This window comes from Aotus nancymaae, unplaced genomic scaffold, assembly GCF_030222135.1.
Source record: "Aotus nancymaae isolate 86718 unplaced genomic scaffold, 86718_ANA_hifiasm-v0.15.2.pri h1tg000029l, whole genome shotgun sequence".
Classification (NCBI taxonomy): domain Eukaryota; kingdom Metazoa; phylum Chordata; class Mammalia; order Primates; family Aotidae; genus Aotus; species Aotus nancymaae.
In genome coordinates this window covers 41,211,609-41,230,955 of record NW_026988442.1, presented here as the reverse complement: position 1 = coordinate 41,230,955, position 19,347 = coordinate 41,211,609, and the positions used below count along the sequence as shown (strand labels likewise).

Below are 19,347 nucleotides of genomic sequence, written 5' to 3'. Positions count from 1 at the left end.
CCTCCTCCACTGGCCCCACCCCTCCTCACCTCACCCGCTGGCCCCACCTCCTCCACTGGCCCCACCTCCTCCGCTGGCCCCACCTCCTCCACTGGCCCCACCCCTCTTCACCTCACCCGCTGGCCCCACCTCCTCCGCTAGGCGCGCCCCCTCCACTGGCTTCATGGCCTCATCCCCGCCCCACTGTATATTCACCCCTTCCTTGTGCTGGATTACTGGTATCCACTCAGTTCTTTGCTGACCTGACCCCTGTAATGACCTTTCAGTTGGTCCTGGGAGCCCCATGCTGGCTTTTGACCTCCACTAACCTTGTCCTCTTCATCCTAGCTCAGTCTCCTGTGCCAGCCCCATGCTGACCTCATGACCCCACCCTGGTGCCATTCCTCTGGCTTCCCCCGTGACCCTGGTGCCAGCCCCAGCCCCTTGTGCTGGCCTCATTGTCTCCCTGGCTGACTCCGTGCCCTTCACCCTCATCTCACTTCTACCTGACCCCATGACTCTGCCAGAACCCCAGGACCTCCCCATGGGTCCTGTGTCCCTAAGCTGACCTCATTACCCCGGGACCCCAGCTGGTCATCCTCCCCTGCCCTGACCCCATGACACTGACCTGTGACTCCACACTGCCTGCAGTGTGTGACCACTGTGTGGTCCTGCTCCTGGATGACCTGGAGCAGGCTGGCGCCCTCCTCCCCGCCATCCGCCAGCAGCTGCATGGCATCAACGCCAGCTCCGCCGCCTGGGCCCGTCTGCACAGGCTGAACGCTTCCATCGCCAACCTGCAGGTACCGAGCGTCCCGGCCTTCCTTCCCCAACCCGGGGCCAGCGCAGGCCCTCACCTTCCACTCCCTGCAGAGCCAGCTCCGGAGCCCCTTGGGCCCCCGCCATGAGACGGCACAGCGGCTGGAGGTGCTGGAGCAGCAGAGCGAGAGCCTCAGGCAGGACGCACAGCGACTGGGCGGCCAGGCAGGAGCCCCGAGATCCCCAGGGCCTGGGCGGCTTTCACCTGGGTTCCCCGCCAGCGTTTCAGTCCTTGTTCAGCACATTTACCTCAGGCCTCGCACAGGTGTCCGTGCAGGGGACAGGAGCTCGAGAGTCGTAGGGGTTGGCCATGTCAGTGAATTACTGTTTACCTAATGCAGTTGTTTATGGCATATAATCTCAAATGTCTTTTTTTTTTGAGATGGAGTTTCTCTCTTGTCGCCCAGGCTGGAGTGCAATGGTGTGATGTCAGCTCACTGCAACCTCCACTTCCTGGGTTCAAGTGATTCTCCTGCCTCAGCCTCTTGCGTAGCTGGGGTTATAGGTGTGGTGCCCGCCACTACGCCCGGCTAGTTTTGTGTTTTTAGTAGAAACAGGATTTCTCCATGTTGGTCAGGCTGGTCTCAATCTCCCAAACTCAGGTGATCCACCCGCCTCGGCCTCCCAGAGTGCTGGGATTACAGGTGTGAGCCACTGTCCCCAGCTTCAAATGTCTTAATGAGTAACTATTATTAAATTGACAGTAATTAACAAATGGCAAATAATAACCAATTATTTTAGTTAAGTAACAAGCGATAAACAGCGAGTCATCAGATAGTTAAATAGACACGAGGTCCCTGTTGCCTCTTCCCTGGGACCCTCAGCGTGTCCCAGACCCCAGGCCCTCCCTTGCCACCCCGACCCTCACCCACCAGCAGCTCGGGCTAGTGGGCTCTGCCTCCACAGGCTGCAGGGACCCGAGACCAGGCGGGCCGGTTGCTGGCTGGCACCGAGGCCACACTGGGTCGGGCGAAGATGCTTCTGGCGACCATCCGGGCTGTGGACAGCACCCTGAGCGGTAGGGGCCAGCCCGGCGGGGCTCAGAGCCAGGAGGGCCACCTGGGGCAGGGGTGGGAGTCCTGGCCAAGCTTGGCCTGGAGAAACAGGCAAGGTCTGTGTGCTTAGGTGGGAGATGGCGCCTCTGGAGCAGAACAGGACTGGGAGGTGGGCAGCATAGCTCTGTGGCCAGACAGGTGGCCCAGGAGACACCTGACCCCTCGCCAGCCTCCCCAGGAAACATGCCTGTTAGGTGTTCACACTCACCCCATAGTGCAAACTGAGATGTAGGGTTGAGGACAGACGTGGCTCCCCAGGCCGACCTAACAGGACCTGCTGGCCCAGCCCGAGGGTCTTCCAGGAGGGCCATTTCAGCAGAGAGCAGGACAGGGAGCAGGGTGGGCAGGCAGAGAGGGGCAGGACCAGCATGAGAAGGCCTCGGGAGCTGGCTGAGCAGACTGGGCACCGCAGGAGGTGGGGGCTGGGCAGGGCCCTGGGGGCCTCCCAGGTGCACTCAGGTTCCGGGCCGACGGCCTGTGTAGCATGGTGGGACTGGGGTCTTGGGCCTGGAAGTCAGTAGGCAGAGGTGCACTGCTACAGCCAGCCCAGGCTCTGACGAAGCCCCGCCCCACAGAGCTCACGTCCCAGATGGGCCACCTGGAGCTGGACAATGCCTCGGCTCCGTCAGGTGAGCACCTGCGCCGGACGCTGGCTGAGGTGGAGCGGCTGCTCCAGGAGATGCAGGCCCGGGACCTGGGGGCCCCGAGGTCAGCAGCTGAGGCTGAGTTGGCTGCAGCGCAGAGATGTGAGTGGTGTTGGTCCTGGCAGGTGGGCGGGGAGAGGAGCTCCGAAGGGGAGGTCGGCGTGGAGTGGCACCAGGTGGGCTTCACTGGGCAAATGAAGCTGGTGGGCACCACACACAGACCAGGGGTCACAAAGGGCCCTGGCTGCTGGAGTGACCACCCTCACCCCGACCAGTGCTGGCCCGAGTGCAGGAGCAGCTGCGCAGCCTCTGGGAGGAGAACCAGGCGCTGGCCACACGCACTCGGGACTGGATGGCCCAGCACGAGGCTGGCCTCATGGACCTGAGAGAAGCCTTGAACCGGGCAGTGGACGCCACACGGGAGGCCCAGGAGCTCAACAGTCGCAACCAGGAGCGCCTGGAGGAAGCCCTGGTGAGGACCGCGGACCTGTTGTTGCTCCTCTTCCTGCCTCCCCTCCTCCCTTCCCCCCTCCCCTCCCCCCTCCTTCCTTCTCCTCTCCTCCCCCCTCCTCCCCTCTCCTCTCCTCCCCCTCCTCTCCTCTTCCCTCCTCTTCTCCCCCCCTCTCCTCCCCCCTCCTCCCCTCCCCTCTCCTCCCCTCTCCTCTCCTCCCCCTCCTCCTCTCCTCTCCTCTCCTCCCCCTCCTCCCCCCTCCTCTCCTCCCCCTCTTCTCCTCTCCTCTCTTCCCCCTCCTCCCTCTCTTCCTGCCCCCTCCTCCCTCCCCCCCTCTCCTCCTGCCCCCCTTATCCTTTCTCCTCCCCCTCCTCTTCCATCTTCCATCTTCCCTCCTCCTACCCCCCCCATATTCACCCTTTTTTTATCCCCCTTCCCTGCCCCACTGGCCACCCCATCACCCCTCATTGTCCCCAACTCCCCTGCATTGCCTTCAGCAAAGGAAGCAGGAGCTGTCCCAGGACAATGCCACCCTGAGGGCCACTCTGAATGCAGCTAGGGACACCCTGGCCAGCGTGTTCAGATTGCTGCACAGTCTGGACCAGGCCAAGGAGGTGAGTGCAGCCCCCATCCCCGTCACCACCCCATCCCTCAGCTCCCTCCCAGGCCTGTGGGCAGCTTTGTGTGCAGGTGCCGGCCTTGGTCATGGATTAGGGGACTGTGAGCAGGATGAGGGTCTGCTAAGCCCACTCCGCTTTCAGGAGCTGGAGCGCCTCGCTGCCAGCCTGGATGGGGCTCGGACCCCGCTGCTGCAGAGGATGCAGACCTTCTCCCCGGCGGGCAGCAAGCTGCATTTGGTGGAGGCCGCCGAGGCCCATGCACAGCAGCTGGACCAGCTGGCGCTCAGCCTGTCCAGGTGCGTGGCCAGGAGAGGAGGGGCCCTGGGCCCAGCCTGGGGATACAGCTGGGGCCTGGGGAGGGCCAGCTGGTCCAGGAGGGCTCCTAGGGGCTGAGGCTGTAGTCCTCAAGGCAGGCCTTCCTCAGCTCCATGGCAAGCTGGGGCCTAGAATAACAGGAGCAGGCAGGAACAGCGCATCCAGCAGGCAACAGGCACGGGCAAAGGCCTGGAGGCAGGACTTGGCAGGCAGGCAGGTGCCAGTGTGGCTGGCACAGCTGCCCATGAGTGCAGGAGGCCGGGGAGCCAGGCCGAGGGTGTCTGGCTGCTTGAACTTACCTGCTCCTTCCACCCTGCCTTCCGCTGCAGCAGTATCCTGGATATCAACCAGGACCGCCTCACCCAGAGGGCCATCGAGGCCTCCAGCGCCTACAGCCGTATCCTGCAGGCCGTGCAGGCTGCCGAGGACGCCGCTGGCCAGGCCCTGCAGCAGGCAGACCACACGTGGGCGGTGAGGCCCTACCTTTCCCGCAGCTCCAGCAAGAGCGCCAGCCCCCTAGCCTGTGTGTCTGAGCCACGGCGTGTCCTTGCGTCCACAGACGGTGGTGCGGCAGGGCCTGGTGGGCCGAGCCCGGCAGCTGCTGGCCAACAGCAGTGCACTGGAGGAGGCCATGCTCCAGGAGCAGCGGAGGCTGGGTCTTGGTGAGTGCTGGGCTCTGATGGGGACCCTCAGCCCCCAGGCACATGCACATGTAGGGTTTGCGGGTTGCCGCGGCGTGGTTCTGCGTGGAGGAGTCTCGGAGACCGCATCCCTTTGTATTCCCTGCTGCTGTGTGTCAGCCCCTGGGAGACCTGCAGGGCAGCCCAGGGAGGGACAGCCTCCTGCGAGGCACCGGCTGCCACTGAGGCACCAGGGGCAAGAGGATACGTGGTCTCTGCCCTGCTGACCTAAGGGCCACACGTATGCCAAGCTGCACAATGAAAAAGGTGTGAACCGCTAGAACCAGGGGGACGGCTCTTCGGAGCCTCTATTGTTTCATCTGTAAAATGGGAACAGCCATGCCTGTGGTGGGACCAGCGACCTTCAGGGAACAGAGGCTGTGCTCACTGAACACCTCCCCACGGGCCAGGGGACCCCGTCTGAGTGTCCCTGTCTATCTGTCTGTGTGTTGGTCTTCCTGGGATGAGAAGCGTGGAGGTGGGCTGCACTTGTGTACCGGGGGGTGGGGGCTCCTGGGAGCTGAAGCTGCCTCCCTGCAGTGTGGGCCACCCTCCGTGGCGCTGGGACCCAGCTCCGAGACGTCCGGGCCAGGAAGGACCAGCTGGAGGCGCACATCCAGGAGGTGCAGGCCATGCTCGCCATGGACACAGGTACACTGAGCCTCAGCCCGGCCCTCACAGCTGGTGGACCTCGAGCGCTCACTGTGCTGCCAAAGAGACCCCCACAGTGGGTGGCCGAGGCCAGACACAGGATACTAGCCAGGGCTGCAGACTGCACATGACAGGCCGGGCTGTCGCGGAGCCCGGCTGGCTTGGACGTGCTTTGGGCAGAAGTGGAGGTGGAGCTGGGAGGGCTGTGGGTCAGGTGGCTGTGAGCAAGATGAGTGTCTGCTAAGTCCACTCAACTTCCAGGAGCTGGAGCGCCTTGCCACTGGCCTGGGGGGGCGGGCATTGGGGCGCACCCTGCAGGAGGAGCACGCAGGAGGGCACAGCGGTCAGCATGGCTAGAACCAAGGAGCTGGCAAGACCTCGGGCAGTGAGGACCAGGCCTCCCATCCTGAGAGGCTTGGAGCAGAGGATGATGTGATCTCACCCGGTTTCTGAGGGACCCCTGTGGCTACTGACTGTCCCCAGCAAGCCCAGGAGAGATGGTGGGGGCCAGGTGGTGGGAGGTGACACAGGGCAATGTCCAGGGACCGACTGTCACCTGAGAGGCTGGGTGCCTGTCCTGGCATGGACGGGCGTCTGGTGGGGCGTTTAGGATAGGTTTGGACGGCACTGAGCTGCAGGGTGTGAGGGTCTCACAAGACCCATGGCGGGGTGTATCCCTGTTGCTGGCCCAACGGAAGGACTTGGGGACATGAAGCCAGAATGGTCCCTGCCGGCCCCTGCTGAGCCTGCCTTCTGCCCACCACAGACGACACAAGCAAGAAGATCGCACATGCCAAGGCAGTGGCCGCTGAAGCCCAGGACATGGCCGCCCGCGTGCAGTCCCAGCTGCAGGCCATGCAGGAGAGCGTGGAACGGTGGCAGGGCCAGTACGAGGGCCTGCAGGGCCAGGACCTGGGCCAGGCAGTGCTCGACGCAGGCCGCTCAGGTGCGCCCATGGCCCTCGAGGTGCCCCTGATGGAGGCAGGCAGGGTTAGGGGCAAAGGTCCCAGGGCTGTCCCTTCCTCTCTGCAGTGTCCACCCTGGAGAAGACGCTGCCCCAGCTGCTGGCCAAGCTGAGCGTCCTGGAGAACCGCAGGGCCCACAACGCCAGCCTGGCCCTGTCTGCCAGCATCAGCCGCGTGCGAGGGCTCATCGCGCAGGCCCGGGGTGCCGCCAGCAAGGTGGATGAGAGTCCAAGGGGGAGGTGGACATTGGGGAGTGTGGTGGTGGATGCTGAGGGACCGTGCCCCACAGGTCAAGGTCCCCATGAAGTTCAACGGACGCTCATGGGTGCAGCTGCGCACCCCACGGGATCTCGCCGACCTTGCTGCCTACACCGCCCTCAAGTTCTACCTGCAGGACCCGGAGCCTGCGCCTGGGCAGGGTGCCGGGGATCACTTTGTGATGTACATGGGCAGCCGTCAGGTACCGAGCTGGCTGGGTAGATGGGGTCCAAGCTCAGCCTCTGTTTGGAAATGCCTGGCCCCTGTCCCTACTGTGTGTCTGTCACTGCTGCAGGCCACTGGGGACTACATGGGCGTGTCTCTGCGTGACAAGAAGGTGCACTGGGTGTACCGGCTCGGCGACACGGGCGCTGCAGTCCTGAGCATCGATGAGGACGTTGGGGAACAGTTCGCAGCTGTCAGCTTGGACAGGTGGGAGGCCCAGGAGGGAGGCCGGGTGCCTCCAACTGCAAGGCTCCCTGCCCACTCACCACCCTTGCCTCTGCCCTCAGGACTCTTCAGTTTGGCCACATGTCCGTCACAGTGGAGAGACAGATGATCCAGGAAACCAAGGGTGACACGGTGGCCCCCGGGGCAGAGGGGCTGCTCAGCCTGCAGCCAGACGACTTCGTCTTCTACGTTGGGGGGTACCCCAGTAACTTCACGGTGAGCCCGCCTGGCCAGGGCAGCGCTCCGCAGCCCCGAGTCTCTTGTGTCCCGAAGAGTCATGGGTTCCACCTTGGTCCGTCCTGCTGTAGTCTGAAGTCCGTTTGGTCCATCCTGGAGGGGAGGAGCCTCGGGCCAGATGCCCTGACCCAGCCCTGTGCCCACAGCCCCCGCCACTGCTCCACTTCCCCGGCTACCAGGGCTGCATCGAGATGGACACACTGAACGAGGAGGTGGTCAGCCTCTACAACTTTGAGAGGACCTTCCAGCTGGACACGGCTGTGGACAGGCCTTGTGCCCGGTGCGTGTGGCCTGCCCTCCCTGCCTCCGCCCACCCCACCCTCTGCTGACCCCAGAACCTCTGACCTGCAGCTCCAAGTCCACTGGGGACCCGTGGCTCACAGACGGCTCCTACCTGGATGGTACCGGCTTTGCCCGCATCACCTTCGACAGTCAGATGAGCACCACCAAGCGCTTCGAGCAAGAGCTGAGGCTCGTGTCCTACAGCGGGGTCCTCTTCTTCCTGAAGCAGCAGGTACACCCAGCACACCCCCCACGTGGCACACTTTGCGCTGATGCCACCCACCCTGACCCTGCCCCACGCTGACCCCGCCCCACACTGACCCCGCCCCGTGCTGACCCCGCCCCACACCGACCCCTCCCATGCTGACCCCGCCCCACACCGACCCCTCCCACTCTGACCCCGCCCCCATGCTGACCCCGGCCCGCGCTGACCACCCCACACTGACCCCCGCCCCACGCTGACCCCGCCCCATGCTGACCCCGCCCCACACCGACACCTTCCGTGCCGACCCTGCCCCACGCCGACCCTGCCCCACACTTACCCGCCCCACACTTACCCTGCCCGTGCTGACCCCACCCCACATCGACCCCTCCTGCTCTGACCCCGCCCCCATGCTGACCCCGGCCCGTGCTGACCACCCCACACTGACCCCGCCCCACACCGACCCCTCCCTTGCTGACCCCGCCCCACACCGACCCCTCCTGCGCTGACCCTGCCCCACGCTGACCCCGCCCCACACTGACCCCGGCTCCTCTCTGCAGAGCCAGTTCCTATGCCTGGCCGTGCGAGAAGGCAGCCTTGTGCTGCTTTACGACTTCGGCGCTGGCCTGAAGGAAGCTGTCCCACTGCAAACCCCACCTCCCCTAACCGCGGCCAGCAAGGCGGTAGGACCAGGATGGGGACCAGGGCGGCAGGGAGAGGAGGTGGGATGACGGGGATGGGGCAGGCCATAGGGACACAGCTGGCCCTGGAGCCACCACCGGTCCTGCAGATCCAGGTGTTCCTGCTGGGGGGCAGCCGCAAGCGTGTGCTAGTGCGCGTGGAGCGGGCCACAGTGTTCAGCGTGGAGCAGGACAGTGCCCTGGAGCAGGCCGATGCCTACTACCTGGGGGGCGCACCGCCCGACCAGCTGCCCCCAAGGTGAGCACTTGAGGGCTGGGGCACTGAGGCCAGGCTGTCGGGGTGGCAGGCTGGGCTGGGAGGTGGCACCCTGACCCACGTCCCCGCGTCCCCGCATCCTCGCATCCCTACATTCTCGCAGCCTGCGGCAGCTCTTCCCCACCGGAGGCTCAGTCCGAGGCTGCATCAAAGGTATCAAGGCCCTGGGCAAGTACGTGGACCTCAAGCGGCTGAACACGACGGGCGTGAGCGCTGGCTGCACCGCTGACCTGCTGGTGAGCAGCCCTCCCTGGGCCGGGTGGCATCTGCGGACATGCACGGTGCCCGCAGGCACTCAGGGACTGCCTCCCTGCAGGTGGGGCGCGCCATGACTTTCCACGGCCACGGTTTCCTTCCGCTGACGCTCCCGAATGTGGCACCCCTCACTGGTGACGTCTACTCCGGCTTCGGCTTCCACAGCACCCAGGACAGTGCCCTACTCTACTACCGGGCATCATTGGTGAGACCTCGCACCCGTGCAGCACTGACCCTGCTCGCTCCCCACCCTGTGGCGGCCGTGGGGGCAGTCGGGACTGGAGTGGCTGGAGTAAGTCTGGGCCCCCAGGCTTGCCGGCTGGCTGACCTGGCTGCTGTCCCCAGGATGGGCCATGCCAGGTATCCCTGCAGCAGGGCCATGTGACCCTACGGCTCCTGAGGACTGAGGTGAAAACTCAGGGGGGCTTCGCCGATGGTGCTCCCCACTACGTCGCCTTCTACAGCAACGCCACAGGGTGAGCCCAGCCGCTGGCCCCTCACTGGGACAGATGCCTGCCTGTACTTGCCTCTGTCTCCCTCTGAGGTGGGGGTGGGCATCGAGGTGAAAAACCAAGCCTCTGGCCTCCCGCCCCCCAGGGTCTGGCTTTATGTTGATGACCAGCTCCAGCAGATGAAGCCCCACCGGGGGCAGCCCCCTGAGCTCCAGCCGCAGCCTGAGAGGGCCCCGAGGCTCCTCCTGGGAGGCCTGCCTGAGTCTGGCACCTTTCACAACTTCAGTGGCTGCATCAGCAATGTCTTCGTGCGGCGGTGAGCCTGGCAGGCGTTTTGGCGGGGGGCGCGGTCCCAGCTGGCCTTCTCCAGCTGCTGACTGCCCGCCCGCCCGCCCACCATGCCCAGGCTCCTGGGGCCGCAGCGCGCGTTTGACCTGCAGCAGAACGTGGGCAGCGTCAATGTGAGCACAGGCTGTGCCCCTGCCCTGCCAGTCCAGACCCCACGCCTTGGGCCTAGAGGACTGCAGGCCAGCGGACGGAAGGTGGGTGCCCCAGCAGTGAGCAGGCAGAGCTGGGTGGCTGGAAGGGTGGCCCCCATGCGGGCAGCCCCTGCATTCACCATCCGTACCCCCAGGCCTCCCGCCGAAGCCGTCAGCCCTCCCAGGACCTTGCCTGCATGCTGCCCCCCTACCTCAGGACCACCCGAGACACCTACCAGTTTGGGGGTTCCCTGTCCAGTCACCTGGAGTTTGTGGGCATCCTGGCCCCACACAGGAACTGGTAAGGCCAGGCCTGGCTGGGGTGGGCTGAGGGGGGCCGCGCAGGCTGACACCCACCCCGGCTTCTAGGCCCAGCCTCTCACTGCACGTCCTCCCACGAAGACCCCGAGGCCTCCTGCTCTTCGCGGCCCCCGTGAAGACTGGTAGCCCCTCTCTGGCGCTTTTCCTGAGTAATGGACACTTCGTCGCTCAGATGGAAGGCCTTGGACCCCGGCTCCGCGTCCAGAGCCGCCAGCTCTCCCGACTTGGCCACTGGCACACAGTAAGGGCGAGGAACAGGGACAGCCTGACCCTGCCCCGCAACACAGCCCTGCCCCGCCCCCCGCCCCACCCCGCTTCCCACCCCACCTCCCACCCCCAGGTCTCTGTGCGTTGGGAGAAGAACCGGATCCTGCTGCTGGTGGACGGGACCCGGGCCTGGAGCCAGGAGGGGCCAAATCGGCGGCACCAGGGGGTGGAGCACTCCCAGTCCCACACCCTCTTTGTGGGGGGCCTTCCGGCCAGCAGCCACAGCTCCAAACTCCCGGTGAGAACCATCTCACCCGAGCCCCCACTCCCCACCCTCCACCCAGCGTTCACCCGTTTTGTGCCCTGATCCCAGCCCCATCTGCTCCCTATAGGTGACTGTCGGGTTCAGCGGCTGCGTGAAGAGACTGAGGCTGCACAGGAGGCCCCTGGGGGCCCCCACACGGCTGGCAGGGGTCACACCCTGCATCTCGGGCCCTCTGGAGGAGGGCCTGTTCTTCCTGGGCAGCGGGGGAGTTGTCACACTAGGTCTGTGGGTGCTGCCGTCCTGGGCCCCAGCAGGGTAGGGCAGGGGACTCCCCGTTCCTCATCCATCACAACCCCTCCCAGCAGCTACACTGCCTGACATGAGCCTGGAGCTGGAGGTGCGGCCCCTGGCCGTCGCCAGCCTGATCTTGCACCTGGGCCAGGCCCAGGCACCCCCCTACTTGCAGCTGGAGGTGACTGAGAAGCAGGTAGGTCTGGCAGGGGTGGCAGCGCCAGGGCGGAGTTTGCTTCCTTGTTCTGGTGACCTTAGGAGCAGCACCTGACCCTCCCCTGCCACCCTGCCAGGTCCTGCTGCGGGCGGACGATGGAGCAGGGGAGTTCTTCACATCGGTGACCCGCCCTTCAGTGCTGTGTGATGGCCAGTGGCACCGGCTGGCAGGTGAGGCCCCTCCTGTGGCCGGGGCACCCTGCCACCCCCAACCCTTCTACAGCTTGGGAGCCAGGCGAGACTCTGGGTGGGGCGGCTTCTTTCGGGGCTGGAGAGGCTGTGCTGGGAGCTGCCTGGCTTTAGGAGTCCCCCTACCCCCACAGTGATGAAAGACGGGAACATGCTCCGGCTGGAGGTGGATGCATGGAGCAACCACACCGAGGGCCCCTTGCTGGTGGCTGTGGCCAGTGCCACAGTCCCTCTGTACCTCGGGGGCCTGCCCGGTGAGTGCAGCCTTGGCCTGGGCAGGGGGGGGCTGCCCCTCGGGACCCACCCCCATCCCATCCTCCTGATGCAGAATTAGGCAGAGGCTGGGTGGGTAACTGATGCCTTGGAAGGGCCCGTGGACTCCGGCTGCTCTCCAACCAGCCTCCTTCCCTCTTCCTGCCTCCAGAGCCCATGGCTGCGTGGCCCTGGCCCCCCGCCTACCGTGGCTGCATGAGGCGGCTGGTGGTGAACCAGTCCCCCGTCACCGTGACTGGCTCTGCAGAGGTCCATGGGGCAGTGGGGGCCGGTGGCTGCCCGGCCACCTAGGGTACAGCCCACCTCGGACCCCAGCCAGGCCCTGTGCAGGTGGCTTCCGCCGCCCTCAAGCTCCTCTCCTCAGTGTTTGTTTATTGGGACTCTAGGCTCTACCGGTGACAGAACTTGTTTCTGGAGATGGTTTAAGTTATAACAACAACTTTTTAAATGAAAAAATAAAATATGCAAAATGTTTTTATACTTTTTATGGCCCTTCCACCCATTTTTAACTGTCGGAGACTTGATTTGTATGTAAATCAATCAATCAATCACTGGTTCCTCCTTAAAAATTAAAAAGCAATTTCTGTGTAACTGAGTGTTGACTTAAAACATGGAGAAAAAGTCTCAAGACAGGTATGGAACCGGCCTAGACACAGGCACCAAACTCAAAGGACTTTCTCTGGATCCCACAGCAGCTCCTCACACTAGCACCTGTTCAGCCAAAACTCCCTTTGGGCAAAGAAAGCGAGCGTTGGCAGGTAAAAGAAAAGACTTTATTACGAGTGGGTGGGCCAGGCGAGGGTGTGCCATGTGCTGCGAGTGCTGCGACGTCACGGGCCGGGCGGTCCCTCGGCGGACGGCACGAGGGTCAGTCCAGGCTCATGTCCTCCTCTTCGTCCTTCTTGTCCTTCGCGTCGCCCTCCTTCTGCTCGGGCTTGGCGCTGTTCTGCATGGCTTTGGCAAACGCTTCCACATCTGGAACGCATTAGACAAGGTGGCGTCTGACCCTTGCGCGAGAGCGGGATTGACGCAATGGCATCATCAAGGGCAGAGCGGCTGTGACCTGTGCCCCCTCGGCCGCACTTGTGCAAATCCAGGGGGACAGAGAGGAACGGACCCTGCCCTCTGGCTCTGGCCCGGAGGTGCAGCCACTTACCGCCCTTGTTGGCGGCCTCCACGGCCTCTGCAGGCAGACCGAACTGGCACATGAGGGGGCCCAGCTGCCCTGAGGCCAGGGCCGCACTGAACATGCCCAGGGCCTGCAAGGAAGAGCCAGGCACAGGGCTGAGCGTCCCCCTGGGCTGTGCCCCACAGCGGCGTCGCTCAGCTGCCAGCTCTGTGGGCCAGGCACAAGAGGCACCAGCCATGGTGAAGGCGGGTCAGGACCTCCTCCTCCCTCCTGCCCACTTCCTGGGCCCGGCCTCTACCTGCTGGAACTGGGGCGAGGTCAGGGTGTTCTGAATCTCATCTGCGGTCTGCGGCAGTGACTCCCCAGATGGCAAGTAGGGAAGCAGACGCTCCTGGACGTCCGAGTTGGCGAGGATGGGAGCCATGATCTCCGGCGTCAGCACACTGGCCAGGTCCACTGGGGCACAGACAGAGAGCCATTAGCTCGATGCCCGCCTAAGTGCCCATGTGGAAGGTGTGCAAGCGGGGGCTCAGCCCATGGCCCGAGCACCCCAGGTGCACACTGGGCAGACACCTCGGAAGGTGAGCGTGCGTGAGGGGCAGCAGGCCCCGCGGCCCCCAGTTCAGGGGACGGCACACTTACCTTGCTGGCTGCCTGCCGGCCCGGCCGGCACATTCATGGTAGCCAGGATGCTCTGGAGGTCGCTCAGCTGGATGGGTTGGGTCGGGCTGGCTGCTGTGCTGGCTCCGTTACCGGAACTGGGCGCGGGGCTCGGGCTGGTTGCTGATGCAGCTGCTGGAGCAGAAGGGGCCGGGGTGGCACGGGTGGAAGAGGTGGTAGATGACGGGGTGACCGCTGCTGACTGGCTCCGGGAGCTGTGGAGAGAGGGCAGGGCTCGAGCAGATGCACCCCATACGGCAGGACCTACTAGCAGAGTCTGGGGCACCAGACCAGGATCCCCTACTTCCCCTCCCTTAACACGGCGCTGCCTGTGTGGCGGGGCTGGCGTGCAGAGGCTCACCTGGAGGAGGAACTGCTCCCTGGAGGCCCGCCGCTCCCCAGCAAGCTGGCCAGGCCAGGTCCTGTCAGGGCCCCCAGCCCACCTGCGAGGGGCAAGGGAACGCGAGGTCAGGACATCCTCCAGCTCACCAGGAAGAGCCTGGCCCTCCCCAGGCCAGAGGAGCAGGAATTTCCAACACCAAAGCCAGGAACAAGCAGGGCAGCGGGGAACCACGGTCCTGGGGGGCAGCAGGGTGGACATTTGGGGCTGTGTGCTGGAGGCGAGGTGACTTCTGTTCCATCCCGTTTACACCATTCATGTGCTCAGATTCAAAGCAAACTCAGTCCAGGTCCTACCCAAAGGGAAGTATTTCTGAAGGGCCAAGCACACTGCTTCGCACTCATCAACAGCAGTGGGCAGGCAGCCATGTGGGGCCAGGGGACCCTGGGCAGGAACCCCAGCTCGCTCCCGTCCTCCAGCCCCGCTGCTTAGCCAGCCATGCTCCAAAGTACCCAGCTGGGGTCCTCACCAGGGGCCCAGAAGCCCATGCCTACCCAGCTCCAGCCACAGGCCAGCGAGCACCTTCCCAAAGGGGAACCAACTTGGGGACACAGGCTCCTGACACCACACAGAGCCAGCAGAAGCTTAAGGGAAACACAGCCGGGCCTCGCGGCACTCCCAGCGCAAGCTGCCCGAGAGCCGGGGTGGCACACGTTACCCAGTCCTCCGAGGCCGGCTGGTCCGATGAGCTGCATGAGCTGGCTGTGGCTCATGTTCCCCAGCAGGCTCTGCAGGCCGCCCTCACCTGGAAAACACCTCGGCTCAGGCAGGTCTGCCCCGGCCAGACCCGCGCCGGCCCCACGGCGCTGCCCAGCCCCCACTCAGCTGCCCTTGAACTCTTGAAATGGGGCAATGGGCAGGACTCAGCCCCACCTTACCCCATGGAGGTGGGAGTGGGGACTGCCCCAGGGAGCCTCATCCCTGTTCACAAATGGGGCCTCTAACTTAGCATCTTCTATTTCCACTTCTAAACAACCTGTGTGGAGGGGCAGTCACCCACAGTAGACTCTGGCCTCCCAGGAAACCCTGAGCTCATGTGACACACGTGACAGTTACCGCCTAGCGCAGAGAGCTCGTGGCCACCGCTCCCGCTGGCCCCCAGTGCCCCGGGCATCGGGGGGTTGTTTAGGTACTCGTTGACTTTCCGGCAGTGCTCCTCGTCCTGGTCTGTCTTGGGTTCCTGCAGACAGGGCGTGTGAGGGCAGGGGCAGGGGCCGGCGCCAGCTCTGAGGGCCGCCACAGCCATCCTCTGACCTGGCTTTCAGGTGATGGACCTGAGAGGCGGAGGCACGTGTGCTGGGCCACACAGCACTGAGGAGACAACCCGGCCCAGGAGCTGAGGGGACAGCAGTGGTGCCTCCCGAGCACAATGCTCCGCGCCCTGTCCCCTCTGCCCATTTCACATGGGGAGTCTAGAGCCCCAAAGGCACTTAGCTGCCGCCAAGCCAAGCCCTGTCGTCCTCTGGGGTGTGGCTCCTTACACAGCACCTCCTTCCTTCAACTGGTGGAAGGCAGCAAACCGGCTGGCTCAGCACGCCACGGCCCAGGGCCACGGCAGGCCCTCACGGACCAGCGCACGCGTGTGTGCAGCCACACGCGTGGAGCAAGGTCAGACAGCATCGCCCCGTGAGCACCCAGAGCTGGGGAGCAGAGCGCCATGCCATCCCTGAGCACCAGCTCTGAAGGCTGCAGGGCACCAGGGACACAGGGACTCCCTGCCCTCATGGCAAAGCGGGGAAAGGCAAGAAAGTCATCAAGAAAAAAAGGGAGTGGGTAGTAACAGCTGGACAGTTTTTTGGCAAAACTGGAAAAACACGTTCTACACCAGCAGGTGGCAAACTGGCCCCATCTGTGCCTGCAAATAAAGTTTAACGCGCACTCAGCTAGGCCTGCTCGTTCTCCCGGGTCACCTGCACGCCGCCTGCAGAGCGTCGGCAACAGACCAGCTCCCCACAGAGGCCTGTCACAGGGTCCACCTTGCTCTCGAAAGTGCTGCGGGTGGGGGATGGCAGCCCCACCTCTGGCAGAGCCCCGCATTCTCTCCGCACTGCAAACACACAGGCCTTCTGACCACACAGGCCGGCTGCCTGTTTCAACCTACAGATCACACTCTCGGACGGAAAACACTGAGTCGCGGGCAACGCTTTGTGCGCTGCCTGTAACCGCACAAACAATGACAACAAGCCCAACGGCCACTGACAGGTGGCAGAATGAGCGGGGGCCTGGACATGAAGGGCGCTCTGCAGCTGGGGGTCGGAGAAAGCCCAGGCACACCCACGGCCTCCAGGACACACTGCAAGGGAAGGGGCATGGGGAGGATGCGTTTCTGGAAGCCACAGCAGGGAAGCCACACAGAACCCCCTGCCTCTGCTCTGGGTGTGTGCATGCACATGCCATGAGGGCAGGGAGTCCCTGGGTTCCTGGCGCCCTGCTCCCCAGCTCTGGGTGCTCGCGGCTCTATGCTGTCTGACCCTGTCTCTACTTGCCTCAGTGAACCCTCCCTCTGGCAAGGGACAGAGGCACCGGGCATCGTTTGAACAAGAGGCAGCATGCCTGCCTGCCTGGAAATTCCACACCGCAGTCGGGTGTGCGGAGCCCAGCCTCGGGCCTCTGCACTCTGGGAGAGTACCTCGGCCCCGGTAACACGCGCCGCAGCCCTAGGAGCATCTCAGGCTGCCTGGCCGGCGCCCGCTTGTGTTAAACCCAGTTGCACCACACGGCAAGCAAGCTACTAACGGAATCGCAGACAGCAAGAAGAGCTAAACGCAAACCAACTCTGCCCCATACCTGCATCCAGAAGAAAAGCCGTTTGGACCCTGCCTTGAACTTGAGCACGTAGACCCTCCCGCTGGGGCACTGCGGCACCCGCTTGAACTCACAGTCGTCAGGGAAGATGATCAAGTCCTGCAAAGCCGAGGAGGAGAGTCAGCGGCGCAGACGGCAGAGCACGCGGGGCCCGGGTCTAACGGGGCGGGGTGCACAAGGGGGCAGCTAAGCTGTCAGCTCCCTCACTAGCAGGGTCTCCACACAGCAGAGAAGCCACGCTGGGAGACACCCCATGAAAGGCGAGCGGGGGAGGGCCTTTCAGGTGGCGACGCGTGGGGAACAACATTCCCAGAGAATTAAAAGGTCAGTTCTGAGCGGCTCTCAAATGTAACAAAGAACAATTTAGAGTGTGAAGAACAAAGACGACTGCGTGAAGCGGCTGCGCAGAGCTCCAAGCTCTCCAGGACCGAGGCCTCCGACCCAGACACCCCACATGGAAGGTTCAGGATACACGGGGGCCGAGACGCCCCTGTCACCGCAAAGACCAGGACGACCCATCAGCAGGGCAGCCGATGACGGCCCCACGAGCGGTCCCCAGATGCCGCCAAGCCTCCACCGCGAACTCCCGAGAAGTCGCCTGTCCCGCTGCTGCCGCTCGGGGACACTCACGTCTTCCACGTTCCCGGACGTCCTGTCCTTCCAGCAGAAGTGAATGAGCGAGTCGTCCGTCTGCTGGATGTACACCAGCCCTTTCCGCTTGTCCGGGGTCACGGTGGTCCCCTTCAGGGACATCTTTCCCGCCCGAAACTCCACCAGGTACTTGCTGGAGGCGCCCCGAGAGCCTGGCACCAGGCTTGGGAAGAGCGCGCCTGAGGTCGCCATCCTGAAAGCGCGGAGACGGCGCCGAGGCGCGGCGGTTACTGTGGCCGGCAGTCCGGCAAGCCCCCACCACCCGGGGTGTTTGGAAACGGGGGGCCTGCGTCCAGGGCTGCAGAAGGCCTCGCGGGCCCAGGGCACACGGACACGCTTCGGGCCGGCCAGAGCCCCAAACGCTGGAGCCCACGGCGGGCTGCTTTCCGCGTTTCCCTCCCGCCCGCAGTCGGCGCGGCCGAGACCAGTGAGGCCGGCCCTAGGCGTGACGCCGTCTCCGCTGAGCACCAGCCTCGACGCGCCGCCCCGGCGACCCCCTCCGCGGGGCAGACTCGCCCGAGCCCCCGCCGAACTCCACGCTCAGGGCCGCAGGCGGAGCCCGGGAGGCGCCCGAGACCCCAGAGCCCCCGCCCAGCCCGGCCCGGCCCCCGCAGGCCCCGCCCGCCGCGCCGGCGCCAGCCCCCTTCTCGTCCTGGCTGCCCCCGCCCCACTCCCGGTCCAGCAGCCCCTGCCCTCGCCTCCGGTTGCCCCTAGCCGTCCCCGGCCCGCCGGCCCCCGCACCTGGCCCGCACCCACAGTCGTCCAAAAGGTGCCGTCCGGGATCGCTCTTCCTCCTCGGCGCCTGCCGGGCCCCGCCGGAAACCCGCGTTTGGCCCGCCCCGCCTGCCGCTCTCGCCGCCGATTGGACCCCGTCGGCCGCGCGGCCCGCCCTAAGCTGCCACCGATTGGCGAGCGCGGCCGTCCATCGCGCTCGCTCCTCCCCGGTCCGCCCCCGCGCCGGCGGCTCTTTTCCGGCGGAAGCACGGGCCGCGGGGCGCGTGGGCCAGAGCGGCCCCTATTGTTGCTGTGTCATAGGGGAGCGGCGGCGGCTCCTAGAGGCCGCGCCAGGGACCGCAGGCGGATTTCAGCAGGGCGCTGGGGACCAGCTCCGGTGGGGCCGAGCCTACCCCTCGGCGTCGCCAGCCCGGGCGGGCCGAGGACTCGTGGGGCGGAGCCAGGAGATAGGCGGAGGCCGAGGAGTACGGTCCGGCTCTGGGCAGCGGGACCAGGGCTACGCACAGAAGTGACCGTGGATTCAACGCTTCGGGACCCCGGGCAGGAGCTGGAGTCCACGCGTCCGGGAGAGCAGGGGTCCGGGAGGGGAAGGCAGGAGTGACTACCGTGACACGGTCTCAGCTGCAAATGTGTAGTACCGCAGGGGCCCGGGAGAGGAGGGGTCCGGGAGGGGGTCAGGGAGGGGTGAGGTCCGGGAGGGGAGGGGCCCGGGAGGGGAGGGGTCCGGGAGGGGGTCAGGGAGGGGTGGGGTCTTGAAGGGGAAGGGTCTCAGAGGGGTGGGTCTGGGAGGGGAGAGGTGCTGGAGGGGAGGGGTCACGGAGGGGAGAGGGTCCGAGAGGAGAGGGGTGAGTCCGGGAGGGCAGGGGTCAGGAGTCACCACCTGGCTGCCCTCCGCTCACCCTCTGGACGCCTGGATGGTAAAGGCCACGGGGTAGAAAGGCGGCAGTCGTCCGCCAGTGTCGAGTAACTGAGTCACTTTTACACAAACTAAAGCGAAGGCGACAGAGAAGCTTGTGGAGCCCCAGCAGGCTGCTGCAGAGGGACCCGTTCTGTGGGATTTGTCTACAGCGACGCCAGGCGGGGGCGCTTAGAGGGGCCCAGAGCGGTGGCTCACGCCAGTAATCCCAGCACTTTGGGAGGCCGAGGCGAGCAGATACTTGAGGCCAGGAGTTCAAGCCAGCCTGGGCAACATGGTGAAACACCAGCTCTACTAAAAATACCAAATTTAGCCAGGTGTGGTGGCACATACTTGTAATCCCAGCTACTCAGAGGGCTGAGGCATAAGAATGGCCTGAACCCCGGGAATTGGAAGTTCCTGTGAGTGGAGATTGCGCCACTGCACTCCAGCCTGGGAGACAGAGCGAGACCCCATCTCTAAAAATAAAAAGTATTAAAAATAGGCCGGGCGCGGTGGCTCAAGCCTGTAATCCCAGCACTTTGGGAGGCCGAGGCGG

At 64.8% G+C, this 19,347-nt stretch overlaps 2 protein-coding genes across 2 annotated transcripts in view; one reads left to right on the top strand and one right to left on the bottom strand.

The window, feature by feature from the left end:
* Positions 1–11,974, top strand: part of LAMA5 (laminin subunit alpha 5) — a 58,741-nt gene extending 46,767 nt beyond the window's left edge. The window contains 31 exon segments of the mRNA XM_064382580.1: positions 631–782; positions 853–963; positions 1,705–1,816; positions 2,429–2,599; positions 2,773–2,969; positions 3,446–3,562; positions 3,710–3,864; positions 4,213–4,354; positions 4,443–4,545; positions 5,104–5,214; positions 5,981–6,160; positions 6,247–6,395; positions 6,469–6,639; positions 6,733–6,869; positions 6,950–7,103; positions 7,271–7,404; positions 7,476–7,638; positions 8,169–8,291; positions 8,399–8,547; positions 8,669–8,801; positions 8,882–9,025; positions 9,166–9,296; positions 9,418–9,588; positions 9,679–9,814; positions 9,907–10,052; positions 10,121–10,313; positions 10,413–10,577; positions 10,672–11,031; positions 11,129–11,222; positions 11,375–11,494; positions 11,665–11,974. Coding sequence (XP_064238650.1) covers positions 631–782; positions 853–963; positions 1,705–1,816; positions 2,429–2,599; positions 2,773–2,969; positions 3,446–3,562; positions 3,710–3,864; positions 4,213–4,354; positions 4,443–4,545; positions 5,104–5,214; positions 5,981–6,160; positions 6,247–6,395; positions 6,469–6,639; positions 6,733–6,869; positions 6,950–7,103; positions 7,271–7,404; positions 7,476–7,638; positions 8,169–8,291; positions 8,399–8,547; positions 8,669–8,801; positions 8,882–9,025; positions 9,166–9,296; positions 9,418–9,588; positions 9,679–9,814; positions 9,907–10,052; positions 10,121–10,313; positions 10,413–10,577; positions 10,672–11,031; positions 11,129–11,222; positions 11,375–11,494; positions 11,665–11,804 — 4,664 coding nt within the window. The 3' untranslated portion in view covers positions 11,805–11,974.
* A 290-nt stretch (positions 11,975–12,264) lies between these two features.
* Positions 12,265–17,983, bottom strand: ADRM1 (ADRM1 26S proteasome ubiquitin receptor). Its single transcript, XM_012440602.2, has 10 exons — positions 17,900–17,983; positions 17,138–17,351; positions 16,490–16,606; positions 14,759–14,882; positions 14,361–14,447; positions 13,664–13,745; positions 13,285–13,517; positions 12,941–13,098; positions 12,670–12,772; positions 12,265–12,488 (listed from the first exon to the last, which is right to left on the bottom strand). The coding sequence occupies exons 2-10, from the start codon at positions 17,348–17,350 to the stop codon at positions 12,382–12,384; spliced, it is 1,224 nt and encodes a 407-aa protein (XP_012296025.2). The 5' UTR covers position 17,351; positions 17,900–17,983; the 3' UTR covers positions 12,265–12,381.
* Between the last annotated feature and the right edge of the window lie 1,364 nt (positions 17,984–19,347).

Bases quoted from the DNA above. Each gene is read 5' to 3' on its own strand.
- ADRM1 (XM_012440602.2), bottom strand. From the start codon at position 17,350: ATGGCGACCTCAGGCGCGCTCTTCCCAAGCCTGGTGCCAGGCTCTCGG. The intron at 16,607-17,137 runs GTGAGTGTCCCC...TCGGCTTTGCAG, and splicing joins CGTCCGGGAACGTGGAAGAC to GACTTGATCATCTTCCCTGA. The intron at 14,448-14,758 runs GTAACTGTCACG...GGTGTTTTCCAG, and splicing joins CGAGCTCTCTGCGCTAGGCG to GTGAGGGCGGCCTGCAGAGC.